A 23,147-nucleotide genomic window follows, 5' to 3' on the forward strand; every position below is an offset into this window, starting at 1 on the left:
ATTACACACTCTGCAGGACAAACTGAGCTCATGGGAGACCCCATATCACCCAAGTGGGCCTGACTCAGCTTCACCTGGTACCCACAGCCACTCACAGGGACATTGGGAGGAAAAGCCATGAGTCAAACTCAGCATTTCCTCTTTTACCCTTGCTCTGTGACCAGGCTGTGGGCCCCGATGCCAAGCTGTGCAGGTAGCCTAGGAAACACCTGCATGAGACACCCAGATCATATTCCTCAGCACTATCCCAAAGGCATCCTGATCAAACTCCCTGCTCCAACCCACCAAACCCCTCCTGAGGAATGGGACACAAGAGCCCAACAGAGGCTGCCCACCTAAAAAAAAACTTTCAAGGCACTGGGGCCACACTTCTGCCTGGGGAGTTGGCCTTGTCTCCCCTTCCAAGCAGACAGCTCACGTAAGGGAAAAATAATTTCCAACACACAAGCAAGATGCATCAGCAATTCCTGGAGTTAAGAGCATCCCTTAAAGGCCCAAAGTGAAAAAGCAAGTATCACAGAACTACTCAGGGTAAGAAAAGAACATAAGTGCAAAGAAGTATTTTTCACACCTAGGGGGGAAATTTTAACTTGGGGGTCAACATGACTCCCATTCACCACTCACACACCAAGAGCTTCTGGAACTTCTCCCACCTCTGCTCATGCAGCAAGGGAGGCACATGGCAATGCTCCTCTGCAGGGGACAGCAGAAAAGGAGCTTTTAATAGAATCTGGGCACTGACTTTTGACTTGCTGCTGCAGCTCTAATGCCTGACACAGAGGCAGTGCACTCTGCTCCATCTCTGGGGGTGCCAGCCCAGCACTGGCACCTCTGGGCTCTGTGAACAGCCATGACACCATATGGCACTGCCAGGTCCTGGCCACACAGGCCACTCCCTGGAGAAGGAGCACTTTTCAAAAGTGCTCCCTTTCCCTAGCTGAGCTTTCCCTAGTAACTGCTGTTTGGATACACCATTATTCCTGCATCAACCCAGCACCCCTAAAGAAGCCCAGGGGAGCACACTCAAGACTCCCAGACCCATCATACCTCAGCCAGACACCTGACAGAAACAAGCCATGAGCCCACAGGGCTGGTTTCAACTCTTGAGGTCATCTCTACCTGCAGACCCCAAATTATCCTTTAAATCCCACAGCCAATCACTGAACTACCACAATGAATGTGAGTTTACACTAACAAGCAGATCACTCCACCTGCACAAGCTGCAATTCAGAGCACACTTTGGGAAAGTGTCCCAACAGCAAGATGTCCAATCCAAGCACTAGGAACAGCTTTTACTACTCCATCCACCAGGTAAGCCATGCAATTTAAGCACCTGCCCAGGACCCTGGAGCACACAGTTCTTCCCTGTACACTGTAATTTGCAGCCATTTGACATGTAGACCTTCCTAGCAGCTTTGCCCATGCCTATTCAGTAAGACATGAATGTAAAGATGAGCCCCAAGGATTGCTGGTGGTGGCAGCTCAGGGAAAGAAGGGTTCTGGGAAAATAACCACTATGCTGATGACAAGTGACAGTTTATTGCCCTTGGATAACACCTTAAGAGCAATAGGATCATTTAGGTTGGAGAAGACCTCCAATATAGAGTTCAACATTTGACCAATCACCACTTTACCAGCTAGACCAGAGCCCCAAGTGCCACACCCAGACACTTCACATGGAGCATCCACTGAGTTTATGCCTGATGGACAGAGCTGACCAAACCTCAGCTACCTCCACACTGCCCTTTGAACAAAATGCTTCATGCTCTCTCTGTGGGAGACCACCCTGCCACCAGCATACAAGATCTGTGCTGATGTTCTTCACTCCCTGGTCCATCAGTTAAATCAAATTATCCAGAAACTGAGTCTTGCCCAGAACAAAAATCCCCCTAATCCAGCAGCTGCCCAGGTCCATCCACTCAAGTTCTGAGTCTGGAGAAAGAACATCATTGGGAGCTCCCCCATGGCTGAGAAGAGCATTTGCCACGTGGCCCTGGAGACACATGGAGAGCGGGCCAAGGACCTCCTGCTGCAGGAGCAGTGTGCCAGGCCTGGTCCTTGAGCTGCCAGCTGTGTCTGGCACCCACAGACTCTGTGCACAGGCTGCGTGACACCGCCCTGGCCACAGCCCCAGGGCCAGAGGAGCACACACACTTTCAGCTGTAATGCTCTGGAGATGTGTTCCAGCCTTTAGAAACTCACTGCAGGGCTGAAAAAGCCTACTTTGTAAAGTCCAGGACATGTCTGAGCAAGGCCTTCAAAGGTCACCTCTGCAGGCTGGCACCTCCAGCGAGACAGACACTGCCATCTTCACAAGTTCACCTGCTCAGAGATGGCAAGAAAGATGGCAAGGCTTTCACAAGAAAGGCATCTTTCACAAGAAAGATGGCAAGGCTGTTAAGACCTCCTGCTGCATCCACCAACTACTACACAGGCTGGAAGTTCACCTTTCTGGCTGGATCTCCCCACAGAGCAGGAATGCTCTTTACCAGGAGGAAGAGCCAGGTTTCGGTGACACAGGCCATGCCCAGAGGCTGCAGCACCATATACACATTTGGGGCAGGGCAGCAGAGGAGAGAAGCAGTGTGATTGAGGCCCTGGAGACTGAATACAGTGCACTTTCTTTTGTCATGCATCAAATAAGCTTGTAAAGTTAAAAAAAAAAAAAAAAGGCTAATGTCCTAAACAATAGCCTGCTGCAATTCCAGAAAAACAGCTCGTCTGCAGTTTTTACCACCCAGCCAAGCTCTGCCCTGGTGGGGTGGGAGCAAGCTGAATGTTTTAGTCAGCCAAAAAGCAGCACCTCCTACAGACACTGAGAAACTCAGTGGCAAGAGAAACATTTGCATGTCTGAAAAGCAAATGGGCACCTCAACCAGCTCCTACAGCTGTAGTTCAGCAGTGCCACAGCCAGACAAGCTGCCAGGGTGAGCAGCTTACCCTCCCACACAGCAGCACCAAACAGCTCAAAGCTCATGGCAGGGAAGGGGTGACCAACACTCCAGTCTAATCCTAAATTTCAGCACTTCTCACCTGCAGCTGTGGGACCTGGAGCCGCCTGCACGGGAACATTGACTGAAATGTGGCCAGCAGCAGCTGCAGTGGCAAATATGGGGCTGGAGCACACAGGACAAAGACACAAAAAAAAAAAAATCCAAGGAAAAGCTGCAGCAAGAGCAGTGGCACAAAAATGTCTTCCTCTTAAGTGGAGCAGCCATGGGACAAGGCCCAGAGGTGGAGGGAACTGTGTCCTTAAAACCCTGGAGCTCACCTGAGCAGCACACTGGATACATCCAGAGGATCTGCCCTGCTCAAATCCTTCAATTTTCATTACATTCCCATTACTCCACTGAAAAAAACCAGTCAGTGCTGTTATTAGAGGAGCCATGCAAAGTCCAAGGCACACTGTCCTCTCCAAGCTGTAAAACCACAGAAGCCCCAATAATCTTGAGCCAACTACCAGCTCTGGAGAAAAGCACCTCTCAGAACTGCAGATGTAATCAAAGCAGCAGCAAACACCATCTAAGTAGGACCTACAGCAGAGCCCATTTTTTTTTCCTGAACTACAAAAGAGGAACCTCTGCCCTCACAGATTCTTCATTTGGGGCGAAGAAAAACTGAAGATATTCTGGCAGCTATTTCTGGTTTGCTAAGAAGGGGGCAGGGGAATAAAAAAAGGCAGCATGATCCCACAGCTGAACCACAGAATTAGAGTCAGGACACCTGAGGTCTATTCTTGGTTCTGGCACCAACATGGTAAGTCACTTGCCCTGAAAAATGGAAACAGCAGCATAACTGGGAACAAGTAGAAGATTATTGCATTAACATCTGAGAGCACTGGTCCTCTGCTGGCACTGAGAGCAGGGCCCGGCTGACAACAAGGCTCACAGCTTCCTGAAGCAGGGAATTTACTCCTCTGTGTTTCTAGGAAGAGAAAACAGCTGCCCAAGGTAAATATAAAAATCAGAAAAGACAGCTAAAATGCAATTCAGGATTACAAGTGCCCAGGTAATTGCATTCACTAAGCAGGCTGCCACAACCACAGTTGTCTTTAAAAAGATCAGAACACTGAAATACAGCAGGTTTTAACATGTATCAGTCCCAGAGAGATTTAAAAGCCAACATATTCAGGTCAAATTCTGCACAACAAGCTTCAGCTTTGCAAGCCTCAAGAACAAACACTTCTATATTTAAGTACCAAACTCCTCTCAATTATCTGCTGCAACATCTAGGGTGCAAACTGTGCTGTGTTACCTGACGTGATAGCAAGGGTGAGTGACTCACCCTCAGCTGCATCACAGTTTGGGGGTGTCAAGGCCAGGATACACCTTTAGAAGGGGGACTCTCTGGAAAGAGGGCAGGGTGTTGGCCAGACCCCTCTGCAGGCTGCAGTGGAGGAAAAACAACTGGAAAAAAGACAGACTTTAGTCCCAAAACTCAATTTTGTTTGGGAAATGGCACACAAGCCTCACTAAGGCCTTCAGCTGGAATAAAGCCACTGCCAAACTGGCATTCCCCAACCCCACCAGTGGTGTAGGTTCCCTGTTACCTTCCAGAGGTCTGCACCACTTAGCATCACAGCTTGGGAGTTTGCCTCACCTTCCCCTCCACACTCCTGGGGAGAAAACCAGGCAGAGGGGCAAGGAGGGATGGCCCCATGGCCATCTCAAATGTGTGGCACCAGCTGCTGTGCCCGAGAGCAGCCTCTGTGCTGGCAGCAGCACAGACAGCACCTGTGATTCAGCTGTTTTGTCACCACCTAAGGGACCAGGCACAGGAGAAGTGAGCTTGCAGATGTGGATAGAAAGTCCAACCCTGGCTGGAGATGCCTTGCCCAGTGCCCCAGCCCTACAACAGCACCACTCAGCCTCTGTGCAGACAGCTCAAGGACCACAGCATCCTTTGGAAGGGGATGATTCCCAAGCCAGCTCAGGGGAGGTACACACTTAATGTGTTTTTGTGGAAACAGCTAGGCAGGAATAGTTTTTGGAGCCCCCTTGGGCTACATTTCTGCCCCTCTCCAGCAGCTTTCCTACCCTGCTCTGAGCAAGAGCTGGTCTGGATAACCTCAACCTTCCAACTGGAGCTGCCCCAGCCTGCCAAGAGCACTGCAGAGGGCCCACAAGCCTCTGCTACAGGCACACTGGGAGAGCAGGTCCAAAAGCTGTTCCCTAACCAGCTCCATGTGGAAGCACTTGTCTCAGCACATGCTGGAGAGTTTGCAGTAAAGGCACTGAGTCAAAAACACATTCAAGACCTCTTCTAGAAAGCTCCCATGCTCCTGATGGAGCAGCAGCACAGCCTTTTGAGTCACTTCTGCCCAGCAAGGAAACCTCACATCCACTGCTTAGACATGCAGCAGTGCAAGGGCTGCAGGAAAACCTCATCTCTGCTTTGACTGATGCCATTTTGGGGATGAATCCTACTCCAGGCCAGGGCTTGCAAACACTAAACCACTCTCCCTGCTGCTACCTCCATATCAATCACAGGAAAGACTAAGCCATGAATTGCCTGGGGCAGTGAGGCCCACCAAAGAGCAGCTCCAATGCTCTCCCTGGAAGGGAATGTGCCTTCTAAGGCTCAGTTCCTGAGTGAGCCAAGAGAAATGCTCTCAAAATCACTACTGAACAGTGCCACAGGGCTGCTCCAGAGGCCACAATCAAACAGCCCTCCCTAGGAGAAGCCAAGGGGAGGGTTTTGGGTGGTACATGCCTGCTCCAACAAGCTGCCTCCAGCATAGGACTGGAGCTGCCCTGACCCGTTTCAGGTCTGGCTGAATACAAGCAGAGATGCTGGTTGGGTTCCTGTTCCAGTTACTCCTCTATTTGCATCTTCTGTTTTACAGCATCAGCGCAGATAAAAATAAATCTATTTTAGGAGAAGCTGCTCAAATGGAAGCTTTAAGAGTTGGACTGAGAGCAACTTCCTTTAGAAACCAATTGCAAACTCAGGTTTGATACTTCTTTTACTTATTTGATACATATTTTATTCTGTTAAGGATCAAATACTGCTGCCACATGAGCAGTGTGCAGCTTTTAAGTGCTTCCCACTCTTCAGCACGGGTGGCTGGAGCCAAGCACTGAGGAATCAGACCACTGAGCAGGAGCAGCTCTTATGGAAACACATTCAAGGAACAAGTGCCCATTAAGCACCCACATCAAGTAAGTCCTTAGAAGAGTGCTACAAGCACTAGGATGGTATGGGACAAGCTCTTAGTAAGGCTGTCTCAGGTACTCCTGCAATACCAGCACCAAGCAGGAGACCCAGAGAGCCAAACCAGCTCCCAGCTTGGTGCCCTTACACTGTTGTCATCCACAACCTTCACACAGAAAGCAAAACCACCACCACATCTCTGCTTCCATTACTACAGCAAGCTGCTCCCAAAGAACCAGGCTGCTGGGAAAGTCTGTCTTCCTTTCAAGGGAACAAAGCAAGAACATGTAATTCAGGACCACCACCAAAACACTGGATACCTATTTTCCTGAACCAGGCACAGGGTGAGCAGGAGTTGCCCTTCCCTCCTCATCCCAGCAGCACAAAGGAACCTTTCACTGAGTTTCCTGGGCATACTTGGGCTTAGATGGAAGTAGGTATCACTCAGGTGAAGTGCTCTCCCCCCACACCCAAAGCACCTCTTTCATTACAGAGCAGGAAAAAATCATCCTTGGAGATTCTGATGCCAACCTAGTGCTGTCCAGACACTGAGCTCTCCATCAGGATGCACCTCTGAAATCTTCCCCTGGCACAAGGAGAAGGATTTACACAGGCAAGCCAGAATACCCAAGAGCTGAGGACACACCTAGGTCAGCTGAAGCCACTTGCCCAAAAGACAGCAGGAAAAACATCAAGGAGAGACCTGGACATGCACAAAGGAGAGCTCTATGGAGCTTGGCATGGCTTAGCCATGCAGCAAATTAAACAGATGGAGAACTGGGGACCCAAATCCTCTGCCCCAAGCTCTGCATCCAACCACTCAAACCAACAGCTTGAGGAAAGCCAGTCACTGCCATGCTGTATTTATAAACAGCCACCCCAGGCTGAGCAGCACCTCTCCCCTGGGGGGCTCAGGTGCCCTCCACCACACACAGCATTTGAGGACACTCTGAAAGCAGCCTGACCTCGGGGAGCAGCTTATGAATCCCTCCTGCTGTTATCAAGGAGAAAGGCAAGGAGTCCATGACAACAACCGTTCTTCCTGTGCAACAGGTCTTTTCTTTCATCTTTCAGATGGGGCTTTGCCTTGAAGACTTCAGAGAGATTCGTGCTCTGAGGCCTCACTATCTACCAGGCAACACACAACAGACTGCCCGCAGCTCCAGCCTGGCAGATTTTAAGCAACTACAGATAAGCAAGCTTATTGCAAAAATGAGTTGCTGTGCTCTGGGAAGCAGAAGAGCCAAGGGCTGGAAAGATTCAGCAGCATTTTCCTACCATGGGCCATTTCCCCAGAACCAGAGCGACAGGAGCTGCAACCTTGCAGGCTGGAGAATGAGACAGCAGCAGCCACCCCGCAGAGGGCACAGATGAGGCTGGAGCTGCAGTCTCAAGAGCAAATCCAAGGAAAAGCTCAAATCTGTTGCTGCACCAGCAGCTTTAGGGTCACACAACAAGCAGAGAGGCAGATGCAGCAAGGGGCTCCATCAGATGCCAGCAGGAAGACCTCACCTCAAGAGCCCAACATCCTCTACAGGGGACCTGATCCTGCTAAAAGCACTCCCAGGTTAGCACTGCAGACTTAGTGTTAACAGACTGGTTTTAGGATGATTTCCCTGTGGGCAAGTCTGCTGTCCCACATAGGGACAGCTCCCAATGTAGGGCAGGACAGACCAGCCAGACTGAGCAGCTGGCACACAGGCTGAAAGCCAGGCAGGGAGACCCAAAAATCTGCTGTGCACTGCTGCTCTCCAGGCAAAAACTGGATCGAGGCCCCATTTACCTGCACCCCCTGAGAAACAGGGCAGTGAAGGTAAAGGATATCATCAAGGGCAGTCCCACCTTGCTGCCTCTTAACCCCTCCTTGCCTCTGAACTCAGATCTCAGCACACCTGCTCGCCTACTCAGAGGCTAAACACAGGGAAACAGCCTCAAGAAACACAGAATGGCAGGACTGCAAGTGTTAAAGGCCAGCTTCCTGCACAAGTCCCTCCCCAGGTCACAGAGAAGGGTGCTGGGACTTACTGAAGTATTTCCAGCCTGACAGATCTAGTGGCAGCAGAGGGTTTGAGACACTTTGCCGGCTGTGAGACAGCAGCTCAATCCTACAGCCAGGAAGTGCCAGCAGCTCGAGCCTGCAGCAGCCACTGCCTCCAGAGAGCCTCTCCAGGCACCAGCAGTGCCTCTGGCACACTCCCCAGAGCTCAGCACACGCCCTCTGTGCATTACAGGCCTGGTGCAGAAGGAAAACTCCTCACAAATAACCCTGTCTGGGCGCAGGGGGCTCAGCAGCCCTTTGGGAACAGGGGATGTAGGCAGGACTGGGGCATAAAAACCAGCCCCACTGTTCTCCAGCCCACAATCAGCTGGCATGTGCTCCTACTGCACCAAGCTGTGGTGACAACGCCCTGGGAGCACAAGGTGACACCAGAAGGCTCTGCAGCCAAAGGTCCTTCCCAAGCTGAGGAAGCTCCGTGCTGGCAGGGACTATACAGAGGAGAAGAGGTCCCAGCTCATCAGTACTCAAGCACAGCACTGCAGGGGACCACATCAGCAATATTTTTAGCCTGATTGATAGCTATTTTGTTGCATTTCCACCCTTCCAGCCACCTCTCTGTGGGTCTGCACAGCTGAGTCACTGCTGGAACCTTCCAAGCGCTTGGGTGCCAGCAGCACAACAGTTTGCTTGGCAGTGCCAGCCCTCCCCCGTGCCCAGCACTGCCGCAGCCTCACCTGCCTGCAGGACACCCCGATGGAGACCCCAGCAGCACTCAGACACAGCAACATCCTCTACATATCCTCCCTCTTTCCATCACTGCATGGACAGGCCACCTGGAAGCACCAGCATCTGCCAGCTCCTCAGACCCACAGAACTTTCAGACACGGGACACTTTTCAGCCACCCAGAGCATTCCACAACCTTTCATAAAACACTTCTGAAATACAAGCCCTCTGCTCCCAAGGAGCTCCACTGCCACTCCTCCAGGGCCCTGAGGAAGGGCTAAGGCCCCACAGAGATAGGAGGTGCGGGTGGCTGAAGCAACACAAAGTTGTGCACAGGACCAGCCTTTCACCTCCCTGGCCAGCTCATACCATCCCCACAGCTCTGAGAGCAGAAGAGTAACATCAGCCCAGACCATGAGGCACTCCTGGCCCAGCTGCTGCTCATCTGCAAAGGGAATGTGGGAGTGAGAAGGAGAACATTGTCTCAGGATCACAACACCACCAGCCACAGGGCACTGGACCCTCTGCACAGCCACTGAAGGCCAGAGGCTGCTCTGCACAAGCCGCACAGCTGCACTTGGGCAGGTCTTACACCCCACCAACTCCCTCTCTGTGTACTAATGGGAATACCAGGAGTCAGAAGTGAAGAAACAGGCCTCTTCAGACAGCACTGGGTGCCATCTTCCACCAGCTGTTACCACACTTGTCACAACCACCCAGTGGGCACAGATCAGAGGATGATCTGTGCTTGAGGCAAGATCCTTTCCACAGCTCTATCCAGGCTGCTGCGGCAGGCAGGAGCTCCAGCACAAAGCACTGCAGTCAGTGGGGGCACCTGACACCAGATACACCCTCTGTGAGCAGAGAGGTCACCAGAGCACCTTCAAATCCTCTCCAACTCAATCTCTCTCCTGAGACCAGCAGCCCTTCCACCCCCCTTAGCAGTATATTCCCACCATCAGCATGGCCATGCCAGCCCACCACCCAACCTCCAAGGCGCAGAGCCCGCCCCGGGCTCATGCCAGCACTGCTCGCCTGCCTGCCGGAGCACTGCGGAGACATTCACGCCTCTGCCAAGGCAGGCTGGCAGGAAGCTGGCCAAGAGTGCTCTGGAGATGGCTACAGAGGAGCAGGTGGAGCTGGGACATCCGCACTGAGGGGCTGCCCCCACGCGTGACAGCCTCCTTCCGCAGCGCGCTGCGCGCCGAGCCCAGCGCCAGGGCTGTGAGCAGCAGGGTCACTCCAGGGGATGTCACCTGCTCCAGGTGTGCTCTTCATCCATTAAAGACCCTGTGACACAGGGAACAGCAGGGCCTCAGTCTGCCCACAGCCAGAACAGGCTCAGAGCAGAGCTCTGAGGCACCTGGCTGGCCCACTGCACACTAACAACTTGTTTCTCCTTCCTCCTTCGAGGTCTCAGCTGGCAATGAAAGTACAGGCAGCAGTGTGTGGTATTCCCTGGTTCATTAGGGGAAGCCCACAGGACCATGTGGAGGTTTGCTCATTGGAGCAGAGCAAAGCTTAATAAAGCTACCGCAGCTGGGCTGCAGGCAGACCTCAAGTGCCCATGCCAGGCCCCACATGCCAAGTCTTGTGGAAATTAAATGCAGAAACTCAAACGAGCTGTGCAGATTGAGCTGTTCAAACTCTGCTACCCCACTAGTACTTTTTTTTTTGCACTTTTACAACTCATGCAGCAACTCAGGGCTGTGTCCCAGAAGCTCTTCCTATGCTCAGGACAGCATCCCCTTGCCCCTGCAAACATCTACACAGGCAAGCCCCACTGCCCAGCTCCCCCACTCAAAAAGCTATCTATACTCCTGTCAGCACCAACTCCATGCCTGGGGCCTCCGTGTCACCAAAGTCTGTGCAGCGATGCACTCCCCTTTTAACAAAGCAGCAGCATGCTGCTATAAAGGGATGAGTTTCTGTAGCAACCAGGCTGTACTTGTACAAACTCTGCCAAAGCACTAGATCTTTCCACAGACTGATACTTAAACGAACACACTGTTAGTGAAACTGGTTTTTACATGCCTCAAAGGCTACCAAGTGAACTCTTCCCTGTTTTACCCCTCTGCTCCAACACCAGGCTGAGAGGATGAATTAAGTTTGTGCATGCAGCACTCCTTCCTCCTGGGATTTTACAGGGAAGGCCAGTGCCTCAAACAGTTAACTGGACCCTAGGGGGGCACCCAGCATCCCTGGAATCCCCCAGCCCATCCCAGCTGCAAAAGCAGACTGGAGAGGATCAAGGGGGAAGGGCACACCAGCCAGCAGCGCGTGGCTGCAAGCCCACACCCTGCCCATCACGTAGGTTTGCGCTGGACCAGAAGAGTTAAAACAAGAAGCCATTCCACTGCATCTCCTGCAGCCCACTGCCAGGCACAGCCCGCTATTTCTAGTTGAGCGTGGGAGTGGAGAAGGATCCCTCCAAGTCTCCCACCCAGCCCCAACCTGGCTGAAGTTGTTGGGTGCTGGCTGTACCACACCCCACAGCAGAGTTGGGCAAGTGAGGCTGCCGGGACTTTAGCAATTGGGCACGGGGGAGACCCTCTGCAAGCACACCCCTCCCCACCTGCAGAGCTCCCTGCCACCAGGGATTTCCTCAGGCTGCTGGAGCGAAGTTCAGCCTCACTCCTACCCAGCGTGTTCAGCCTCCTGACACCACACCCCCCACCCACTCCCTCCAAACACAGCAAGAGGATTTCTCCTCTCCTGGTGAGGTTATTCCTCCAGCAGCGTTACAGCTCTGAGCAAAACAACCCCGGGCACTTCTCATCTGCAGTGAGCTGACAGCAGAGCAGAGGGGGCTGTGGCACAGGCAGCCACAGCCTCCCCAACTCAGCTGTCACATTACACAAGCAGCACGGCTCGAGAAGCCCCCATTAGCCGCCGCCAGCGCCCTGTTACACAAGCACATCGCTCCACGTTAGCTTGGAACCGGCCAAAAACACACACAGAATCCAACAACTGTTGCTGCATGTGTCAGCAGACTCACCGGACTGTGTGCTGGTTTGTGCTGCAGTGTCAGAGTCCTGGGTGCTCCAGGGTCTGTCCCACCCTGTCAGGTTGAGAGACTGCAGGCCAAGGCACAGATCGTTGGTGTCTGGGAGGCCACGGGAAGACTCTTGCGTGGACGTAGGGAAGAGCATCCTGCTTGCCACTGCTTCTTCAGACTCCTGGATGTCTGCTCGGATGGAGAACAAACAGAAGCTTGAGAGTTCAGGGCTGTTTTTCTCTTTTTAAAGCAGGAGTTTTCCAAAGCATTAAGCCCCAAGCCGGGTCTCGTGTCGCTCTGAAGCCACAGCTCCTGCAACCAGCAGTTGCACCCCAAAAGGGAGGGCTACCATATGTCCAGAATCCAGCCCCCCACCCCCCTAGGCCCCTCCACCTTCCTATCCCGTCTGCATTACTGACTGGGTCAGCATGTGACCAGGCTGCTGATGCTTACTGTGCTGACAGTGACGTCACTCTGCCATGCAAGAGAACTGCATCAGCTCTTACAAAATAAAGGTAAGAAGAAAGGAAAAGATTTCCCCTGACAGACAAGACGGTAGCAGGAGGAAAGAGGAGCAGTTCCAGTAAACCAGGGAGGCAGGCAGCACAAAGCAGGGCTCGTCGGCACAGCAGACACCAGGCTGGAGGCAGCAGTCCCCCCAGCAACGACGAGAGCAGCAGCGACAGAGCACAGTTAGTTTTAGTGCTACCCAGCTCTCCTGTCCCCGCCTCCCTCCACCCACAAAACCCAAAAACACTTTAGTCCTGGCCAGCTTCCAGCTGCTGGCTCCGATTCAGAGCCGATGCAAAGCTTCGCAATTCTGCTGGCATAATCTGTTTGGTTGAGCCTGGCCACTGTGCCTCACTGACTCGGCATTGTTTACCCCTGAGTAACAAGGATAACCTTCAACCCCCACTACCCAGAGAGCAGCCCATCAGCCCTGCTCCAGCCCAAGCAGGCACATCCCACTGGTACAGGAGGAAGAGGACCAAGCAGACCCATTTCACACCAGGAATTTTTCATGGCCTGTTTACCTTTCGCCGGCCTGGTCCCCCCTTTCCCAGCCCTCCCCTCCCTTGCAGGGTGTTCACAAGCCTACAGTACTGGAGATGCGGATTCTCGCCTTGGTTTAAGGCCGTGCCAACAGCCTAAGGAAACGCAGCAGGTTCATAGTCTGAGAATTCCAGTTTAACGCAGGGATCTGGGGGCTGGTGAAACCACAAGATGCTCAGCTGTGCTACCCGAAATCTGAGTCAGAGGGCATTTATAAGCCAACTCCCAAGCAGCAGCAGCTGTCTCCTCCTCCTCCCCCTGCCCCCACAGACTCCCACTGTGCCATCAGATGTACACCTCACTCCACACACCGCTCCCGGCTCTTCCGCAGTCGCTCCAGTCTGTCACATCATCCCTCACGTGCAGCCCCAGACATCCCAGACAGCGTTCCTGGCCTCCTTTTCCACAGCCCATGCCACTCAGATGCCCATGAGCAAAGCCCTGGCAAAGGCTGGTGGCAGCTGGGTAGCCTACGTGTGACACAGGCCACTGCTGCCAGAGGCAGGACCCTTGCCTCCACCCCATGGCACTTTGGGAGCATCAGCACGCCCTGAACTCAGGGAGGGGACTGAGGCACCACAGGCAGGATCAGAGCATTTAAAACCATAACCTGCTGGCAACATGTCACCTTCCCCCCTCCCAGCTGCAGCCTCCTCCACAGCACTCCGCCAGGATAGCATCCACCAGGGTGTTTCCTACTCCTAGTAGTACTAGTACAAGCTGTAGTGCCAATTCAGTCACATTACTACCAAGCACCTGTAACAGCATCTATTCCTCTGACAGCATCACACTGCATCTCCAGCATGGTATTCCACTGCATCAATTCTTCCCAGACAGTTTTTTGATGGCTTGTTTTGGACATCTCTAACATAGGGAGGAGAGGATCAAGACACAGTGCTCAGCCAACTCAGTTCCCACAGCAACCATAACTTGTCCGTATGAATATGTAACATTCCTGCCTTTATGAAAAGGCAGGAGTGCTGTGCAGAGATCCCTGGCAGCAGGAGACTCCCTTCCCTTTGGGGACCAGGGATCTTGCTAGGTCTCAAAAGAATAATTCCCACCAAGCTTCATCTTCTGGAAAGCACGGACACAGAATACAGACACACAGCAAAACCTGAATCCCAACAGCTTGGATGAAACCCACAACTAAGAAATAAGGAAAATAGGGAACAAATTTATCTGTGACAGGAAGCACTCACTCTGCAGTAGCAGAGCTTTCCCTAACTATCTGCATTTTTCAGGAAATAAACTGTTTCATTTCATCAAACCAAATCAGATTCAAGTAAAAGATCCATGATTCTCTCTGATGACTTCAATCCACATTAAAAACAAACTCCCTGCAATCCAGTTACAGCTCTAACTGTGGAAGCACAGAGCAGAATCCACTCAGATAACCAGCAGTTTTTAATTAGACCTTTTCCCATCGGAAGCCAACAACCAGCTCAAGCTGCTTCCCCTTTAATACTCCCAGCCAGGCTGAAAGACAGATACAGGTCATCCAGGCAAAACATCCACTAAAAAAACAAAGAGAACTTACACAGATTTCTGGACTAGTTATTTTTAAAAGTCAAGAGTCTGGAGATTTGTTACAAAGCGATCAATTGTTGTAGGAAGAAAAAAACTAAACAGATACTAGAGCAGGAAGAATTAAACTTCCAACAAAAATTCAGTTTAAGAGTCATAACCTCAAGCTGTGAATAACTAAACGCCGACCAAATACTAAATAACTTCACTTTGCAATCTGACACAGCCCAACCCAAATGCTTTACTGCAGATTTTTCCAAGCACCAACCACCAGCACAAGCCCTTCCAACCTGGATTTTTCCCTGGAGTTGCCACTGGAAGCCAACCATCCTGGCAGAGGGAGCGGCGCTGTGCTGGGCTCGTGCCCGAGCGTCTGGGAGAGACTGAGCTGCCTCCCAAGCCTGTTGGGTTTGATTTCAACAGCATTATGAGAACAAAGTCCTTAACAAAACACTCCCTCGCTGGCCTTGGAGCAAGTGTCTCTCCTGGGTGACTCCCTCCTGGCCTGTCCAGGAGATCCCTGTAGCCAGGCCACACCACAGCACAGGCCAGACAGCTTTCCACACCACTGCCCACATGGAAAGCTGCATTTTCCAGACTTTAACTGTGAGCCTTGGATTTAAGACATTCCAAAGGCTCTTGAAGATGAGGATCTCCAGAGCTCAGCTCTCACCTGCAGGCAAGGGCAGCTCCCACAGGCCCAGCTCCTGTCCCCACCCCAGCCCACCCTCCCCACTCACACCACTTGAGGCAGGTGAGTTTCCACACAGGAAGCTGGGTTGGGGAGCTCATCTGGTTAAAACCAAGCCACAGGGAGTTAGTTTTAAGCCTGGCTCTCTCCCTTGATCTGGTATGCAGCATGGCTGCACCAACCAGGCACTTCAAACAAGAAAATATTTAGGAAATTACAGCCTAAACCTGCGTGGGAAGGATCCACAGGGCCTGACAGCAGAAGCTGTGATCCACAGGCAGGTTGTGGGTTAAGGGAGCAGGAGGAGCAGGGAGCATGATTCAGTTCCCAGCCCATAGCAGCAGCATCTCTGTGCCATCATTCTGGAAAGGTGGTGCTTCAACCTAGCACAAAGGTGCTCAGGTTTTTGAGCCTTCCAGATCCAGGAAGGCCAGCTAACAATCCAGCAAACAGTTTTTCTTCCTCTGGGTTTTCTCAGAATGGTTAAGCAAACATGAACCAAGTCAGATCCCATTCCTACCACCTCCACAGCCAGGACAGCTCTCCCTTTGCTCCCATATCCTGGTTTCCACCAGGGCCTGAATACAGATTAAACCCCTCCTCAAACGGGCCCCAAGCATTGAGGGCAGCAGAATAAGCCCAGCTGTAAACTCTCTTCTCTAACAAAACCAGATTTACCCCATGGACTAGAGTTCTGACCAAGGCTCAGCTTCCAAACCAAATGTGGAGAAGCCAGAGCCAGGAGGAGAAGTCTTCAGAAGACAAACAGGAAGGCAGCAGCCAGCAGCAGCATTGCTTTGCCTTTCACACTTCTCTGCACCTCCAGCTGTAAAGGCTGGGAATTGCATCCCTGAAAATTAAGCCTCTCAAGTGCATTCTGCACACAAGACAAATATCCAAGTGAAAGCTGTCAGATGAGTCAGTTGTATTCCCAAAGTGCAGTGGAGATCATTAGGGACTTAGAAAAGCACTTGTTCACCATAAACCTACTAGTCATAAGAGGTTTTTCTGAAACACAACTAAGCATCTCCCCTGCAATCTGCAAAGGTCCTGAAGTGGAGACGCTGCTGCGTGACCTGTTTCACAGCCAGATGAAGGAGTCTGCCTTATTCCATAACCACAAACACTTGAGCAGCTGGCAAACAGCTACTTCAGAAACCAAGGAAGAGACACTGCAACAGTCTTGCTGCTCTGCCTCCCTCTTCCAAGAGTAACAGAGACTGTCACAGAATTACAGCACCAAAAACCTGAGTGACAGAGCTCAGAACAAATCATACAACTGCTGGATCTTCAGGAACACCACCAGTCTGTGACCACGGCAGAATACAACAGCTCTAGGCCAAGTCCCTGCTCTGCAGAACGCTGGCCTGCTTCTGTCTGCATATCTGATACAAAACCCAATTACTAGAGGCACTTTCCAGTAGAGAGAAGCATCATGATTGTGTAGGCAAAAATCTGGCCATGTGACACTTCAAATCCAAAGGCCAACAAGACCAAGGGAAGTAAGTCTGCTCTTTTTCTGGGGCACAGGTGTGGAATCTCCCTATTCTGGATGCATATGTGGCATCCAGCATTTCTTTGGCGCAGGCAGAATGGTTCTTCCAGCTTCAGGTGAGCTCCTGTTCAGAATCTTACTCTGCCTCAGTACCTCCAGGTGAGCAGAGTTACCATTTGGGTCCCTGCATGCTAGAGCATTTTATTCCCTGATTCAAGACCATGTATATCAGGTCAGCTGCATCCAGCGCTGTCTGGAGTGTTTCCTTGGGGCCACAGAGGAAGAGCAGAGGAATTTACATTACAGTTTCAGAGACACTCTTTGGACGGCTAAACAAGTGATAGGTCATTAATTGACTGCAGTTAAGAGCAAACAGGAAGCCGATTTAGTCATCGGCTAGTCTAGGTTTGCATTTGTCCTTCAGTTTTCCTTAAATAAAGCAGCCACAGAGTCATTAGAGCCTGATGGGCCACAACTAACAGCCTTTAAACACTGAACTTGGCACCTGGAGCCTCTCCCACCCGAAGGAAGTCATTTAAGCATCTCCCATTTCTTCACACAATAGACTGTCAAGTTAGAGCAAAATAATGCCAGCTTTGTTGCTGTTAAATGAGCAGAGCTTAATGAATGAGAGATCGACGTTGCTGGGACATCTGGGGTACCTAGGTGTCTTCAAAGTTCCTTTTAAACGAAGCACTGCCTTCAGCTGAAACCAGCAACAAAGGCTAGCGTGGGAGCTTTACTCCCAGCTCTACTAAAGCTGGAAGTTGTGCCTACAGTTTCAAAAGCTGGTGTATGTAACAGCACCTTCCACCCCAGCAAGGCCCAGCTTTAAAGCCTGGAAAACGAACCAGCAGCCAAGTTAAGAAACTGGCCTTGCCCACGTTCTTATTCAGAGAGGTGATAAACATATGCAACAGCTTTAAAAGCACATTCCTTGTGCAGCAGCTGCTCAAGGACAGGCAGCTGCTCCAGCAGCACCATCAGGAGATGCTGACTCCTGCCTCTGTCAAGGCCACACTGCCTCTCCCATCTCCAGTGCCACACAAAGAGCCACCAGAGGTTAAGGAGTGCACTGAGGAGCTGCTGCCTTTCTCCAGAGAGGACTGAGGCAGCTGGACACGCAGCAGTTGAGAAGCACCATGACCCTGTCCCAGAAGCCACCAGACAGGTTCTACAATGACAGCTCTCCCCACACCACTGCACCCCAATTTGGGAGAGCACCCCGAGCCTGGTGTTTGGAGAGCTCCTGGAATAGTTACCCACAAACCTCAGGGGGGTGGTCAGCCCGGGCATCCCAACAGCTGGCTCTGACAAGGCAACCAAGTTCACCAAAGGAGGATCATCAGCTGCAAACTGATCTTTACAGACATCCAACTTTAGGTGTGACAAGCTGAACCTGCAGCAGCAGTCCCAGCTCTGCCCAGAAGGGGATAACACTGACTGTGTGGATCCAGGAGTGCTGAATCAGCCTGTCCTCTCACATTGCTCAGGCTGCTGCTGCACTGATCCCAGCACGGCCTCACTGTCAGCCCAGTAAAGTGTCTCCACACGTGCTTCCCCCATAGCTTTAGTGAAAGGTCATGAACTTCTGCCATCTCTCCTCCACCACGTGTAATCCTCTTAGTGCTCAAAGGGGCTTCTTCAACACAACTCCAAGCCGGGATAAATTTAGTTTGACCTGAAGATGACAACTGAAAAGCTTGAGGGACCATGAATAGATTGAAGTCCAAGCATTTACTGCTGGAATAAAGTCTCTTCCCCAGGCTCTGCCATTAAAAGAGTTTAAGTTGTAAAAAGACAGTCCTTTCACCTACTACATTCATGGTGGACCTCCAGATTCTTAAGCCTGCCCAAGCAAGGAATTTCATATCATCTAGTCTTACTAACAGTTGCTCCTGCACAAGTAAAAACCCCACAGACTCAGGAATTCTCCAGAAGTGACTTGACTTGGAGCAAAGACAAAACACCACATGAGATGAAGGGTCTCTGCTCCATTGATCCCCTACCCAGAAGCTGACTCAAGGGCAAGGCAAACAGCTCCAAGAACCTGCTCCAGGCTTAACCACCTGCACTGTATTCTGCATTTTAGCAATCAGCTGCTCAGCCTTACAGCCATCAGGTGTGAATTTCTGCACAACCCAAGCCAGGGTCCAGGTGCCAAAGTAACTCCCCCATTTATAGATTACAGATGCCCCAGGATTCACTTCTTTGCTGACACTGCCAGCTTTTTCACAGAGAAGACTCTCATTAGCAACCTATTAAACATCAGGAGCAGCTCCTGCACTTTTCAGGCCCAAAGACAGGGCAAAACTTGCAGAGCTGCTGCATTCAGGCCCTCCTTACCTACCCAGAGGATCCAGCTCCAACATTAAGGAAACAAGGCTGGGACTGCAAGGAGACCAGTAACTGAGCTGCTGATGCTTTGGCAGATGCTGACTCATTCACGAATTTACAGCTGATAACTGCTGGCCCAGGTTGCTCTCTTATCAGTACCTTCACACTTCTACTGGCCCAAGGCAGCCCTCCTCCAGCCCAGCTCAGCAGGGCCCAGTATCCTTTGAGAAGTGAGGAATTCTTTTCTCACATCATCAGCATCTGTGTCACTATACAAGGGATTTGACACAAGCTAAAATCCTCCTGGTTTAGATAACTACTGCTGAGCAAGGCCCCCACCCTGGTCCCCAGCACTCACTGGTCAGACTGGTCTTCAGCTACCAGAGCAGGTAAAAAAAGCTGCTTAGGGCATCCCCAATGCACAACTTTGGTTTCCCTGCAGCAAAATAACATTTGCTAGAGGAAGCCCCTCTTTTTTACAAATAAGTGCCAGTGTACTTGCCCTATGAGAGGTCTTCCTCTTATCACCTGAAACAAGCAGTTTAACAACACTGGGAAACTCAAGAGTTTCCAGACAAGGCATCACCATTCCAGCAAGACCTCCTGCTCCAGACACCCCTAGGAAAAAGCCAGAGTAAGTGACAGAACACACAGACTTGCAAGCAGCAGGTCAGTAAGAACTCCTACTTCAGTGCCAGGCAAACACCCCCATCCCTCAGAGAAGAGTTATCAAAGTCAAACACAGCACTATAAGTTAAAATTGCTGTGCCAGCTCTTAAGCCCAGACACAAAACCAGAACTAACCCACACCTTCACATGATCAATCTGCTCAAGCAGGCAGAGACATCTCCTTTATAAATCAGGTTAACTTTGGCAAGCTGAAACTTAATCAGGAAATACCATCAACATGTTCTAAGAGTCTATGAAATATTCCCATTCCAAATTGAGTAGGAAGGACTATAGCAAAGATTTCAACAAGGAAGCCAGAAATAACTTTCATTCACCCCCTGCAAGGAGATAAAAAAAGTATTACATTTATTTCTCCTTTATGCTTCCACTGCATCCAGATCAGATACAGCACTGGCTACTACTGTGCCAGGAGACCAAAAAAAAAACCCAAGGCAAACCAGCTCAACACAGCAGCAAATATCTAAGAGTGCACCACTAACCTGAAAGGGTTAACATTCACTACCACCACTGCTCAGGAGTAGCCAGCATAGCCTCCAATGCCACTTTACCAGACAGGTTTCAAGCAATGCTGGCGATGGATCCAGGCCTCGAAGCAGGCAATTCACTTCCTCTGGTATTTCTGCCTCGCCAGCGTGGGATCACATGGCCAGATCAGCCCCAGGTCCACACTGCTAAGTCCTCAAATACCCAGGAGATTAAGCTGCACTGGAAGTCATCTGGTAGCAGTCATTTTGTTAGCCCAGAACAAAGTTGCACTGTACAGGCATCAAACAGACCCACACAGTGCGCAGGCACCCAGTTAGAGCTTTTTTCCACACCCATTTGATTAAACTCAGATTACCCACGAGGCCAAGGCAACCCTGTCTCCACGTGACTGCAGAGAAACCTGCTCTGCCCAGGGAACCCTGCAAGGTCATCAGCTGGGGAGGTTCAGCCCTTTACTTCCCACTTTGTTTTGGGACCTATCCTGAGGGGTCAGTTTGTTTCCAATAACAGCTCAAGTGTTTATTGACCCATAATTCAGAGGCTGGAGAGGCAAGAGCAATCCCTTTCCAGTGCCCAAATCATGGCATGAGCACTGCTGCTCAGAGGTGTGCTGGCAAAAGGAGTAGCAGGCACAGGTACACTTACTGGCAGACCTAGGCTGCTGCAAAGGGACAAAAGCACGTCCTTCACTTGGATAAAAATAAGACCAGACCAAACACTCTCTGCTTTGGCACAGAGCTTCTGTCTTGAGGCAGCAGAACATGCCCACTCCCCTCAGCCTGGAGCAAACAGAAGCTTGCAGCACTGATTTCATCACACCAAGCTTGCTTTGCAGGGAAGTCAGCACCCACCTGTGCTCTTACATGCATGTTAACTGACCTGTGGCAAACATGGTTTTTCAAAATTCTTTTGCAATTTCAATGTATGCAGCAACTCAGCCTGGCCAACCTTGAGAGTAGATGAATCCTGCCTCCAGGAGAGGCAGACTAAAGGAGTCTGCTGAGGTATTCCCACCAGCAGTTGGCAGGTCAGGCAGGGAGCACTCACATCCTGCCCACCATGACCTACAGCACCACAGAGAGGCAAGCAAGCCTTCCCAGGCACTTCCACACTGCCAGGGAATACAGAGATTACCCATTTCAGGCACACAAGCTAAGACCCCTCCCACGGTACCAGGCATGCCAGCACCCACACCACTGAGGATCACCACCACCAGCTCCCAAGTGCCTCCCCAACCCAGCAGCCCCCCTCCCTCACCTGGCAGGGTGTCACATTTGCCTTTTGTGACAGGCGTGGTGCAGACTCCACTGAAATCCAGAGAGTTGTCCAACATGGCATTTATTCGGCGGAATATATCTGCATTGCTGCAGGTGGAAAGTGCAGGGGCATTCGGGCTATCCCAGCAGTCTTTTATGCTCCTCACAGGATCTTCTTTCTGTTAAAAAAGAACCAGTACATGTGTCAAATAGGCAAGTACTCGGCTTTCAACACATTGTGGAAAGCCTGGACTGCCTCCAATACTCACATTAGCTTAGGTCTTAGCAACACTCAAACCCAATTCGTGGCATTAAAGAAGCAGTTAAGCAAACGGGTCAGCAATTTGTCAGCACAGCACACTGGAGCAGACTGCCCATCACACACAGGGAGCACGGATGGACTTCAGGCAGACAGCCACAGCAAACCAGCTGGGCTGTGAACACAGCTCCCTGCTGGTTTTCTCCAGCCCATCACAACACCAGCAGAGATCTGATTAACAGGAGTACACACCTTCTACCCCAAAGGAAAAGTGGGATGCTCATGGTCCAGGCAGACACCACAAGGAACCACAGCAGTTCCTCTTCTGCACAGCAGAAGAGCACAAGGCTCACCTCACTACCCATCTTGGAGTTCTGAGCAGTATCTTGGAATGATCCAAGTCAGCAGCAATCACTTCAGGTTTGCAGAAAAGAAAAAACCAAACAACACTCCTTCCCAGCTAATCAACCAGCCCCAAATCCTGAGGAAAGGCAGAAGACAAAACCCTGATCTTCCCTTCAGGTAGCAGCTCCTGACCACAAAGGTAGTTACTCCAAACCATCTCTGCTTTAGCACAACCCAGCACGGATACAGATCCACCAGCATCAAGGCTTGGAGACCAGCCTAAAAAAGGATCACCTCTTGTAAAGCTTCTTCCTGAGAAACATCAAACCCCTCCTGCACCCCGGTGCCGGTCCAGAGAACAGGGAAGAGCAGCTGCTTTCCCAGCTCTGCTCACAAGCCACTGACATGCAGACTCCTTCGGGAGCAGCTGCACCAAATTCAAGCCTCTTGACAATTCAGAAGCCGCTAAGATCATCTCTACCAGCGTTCTGAGGCCGAAGAGAGGTCTACCCACCACCCAAAAAGCCACTGCAGAACTCTGCCCCCGAACATGCTGAGCCATCGGTATCGCCGGCAGCTAAGACCTGCTTTAAAGAGAGGGGCACAGGGAGGCACAACCCCGCCAGTCCCGGACTCCAAAGAGGAATACTGGCCATTAAATCAAGCTAAACTCAAACCCAAAGAACTGAAGAGCATCAAGTCTGGCAAACGAGCCCCTGCTCCTCCAACACACCGAAGCTCTAAACTGGGCCGTTCGTACTTGTCAAGAAGACAATATAGGCACCGCTTGGATGTGCTTCTGCAAGTCTCCGGCCTCACTTACCTCCCGTTCCGCTTCACTCGCAAACGAGCCTGAAGCACCGAGCTGGTTTTACTTTCAAATGACCCCTTGTGGATCGTTCAAGGAGGCTGGTCTAAACTGAACTTCACGAGGAGACAGGAATATTAGCCCAGCCCACGCCTAGCGCTTACATTCCACCCCCCACCTCGTCATTCAACGCCCTCTATGTGATCCTTTTCTCCAACTACCCACCACATAGGTGAAAAGCACAGGAAACCCAGTCCTGGCAGCAGCAGGAATAAGCTCCTGAACGGACAGCTCGCACCGTGCCTTCAGGCGGGACCTGAACAATT

At 51.3% G+C, this 23,147-nt stretch overlaps 1 protein-coding gene across 7 annotated transcripts in view; it reads right to left on the reverse strand.

Annotated features, from left to right (window-relative positions):
- CPEB1 (cytoplasmic polyadenylation element binding protein 1) overlaps positions 1 to 23,147 on the reverse strand; it is a 33,521-nt gene extending 10,374 nt beyond the window's left edge. Inside the window, exons 1-3 of one of the 7 annotated variants that reach the window (XM_018913701.3) lie at positions 22,837 to 23,147; positions 21,411 to 21,588; positions 11,875 to 12,063 (exon numbers count right to left, since the gene is read on the reverse strand). In XM_018913701.3, coding sequence (XP_018769246.1) covers positions 11,875 to 12,063; positions 21,411 to 21,486 — 265 coding nt within the window. In that variant the 5' untranslated portion in view covers positions 21,487 to 21,588; positions 22,837 to 23,147. Of the gene's footprint in view, positions 1 to 11,874; positions 12,064 to 12,327; positions 14,057 to 14,744; positions 15,095 to 20,146; positions 21,359 to 21,410; positions 21,589 to 22,836 lie in introns of those variants that run through there. The other 6 variants (XM_018913705.3, XM_018913702.3, XM_018913698.3 and 3 more) reach the window with 6 other exon arrangements.

This window comes from Serinus canaria, chromosome 10 (genome assembly GCF_022539315.1).
Source record: "Serinus canaria isolate serCan28SL12 chromosome 10, serCan2020, whole genome shotgun sequence".
In the NCBI taxonomy this organism is placed as follows: Eukaryota; Metazoa; Chordata; class Aves; order Passeriformes; family Fringillidae; genus Serinus; species Serinus canaria.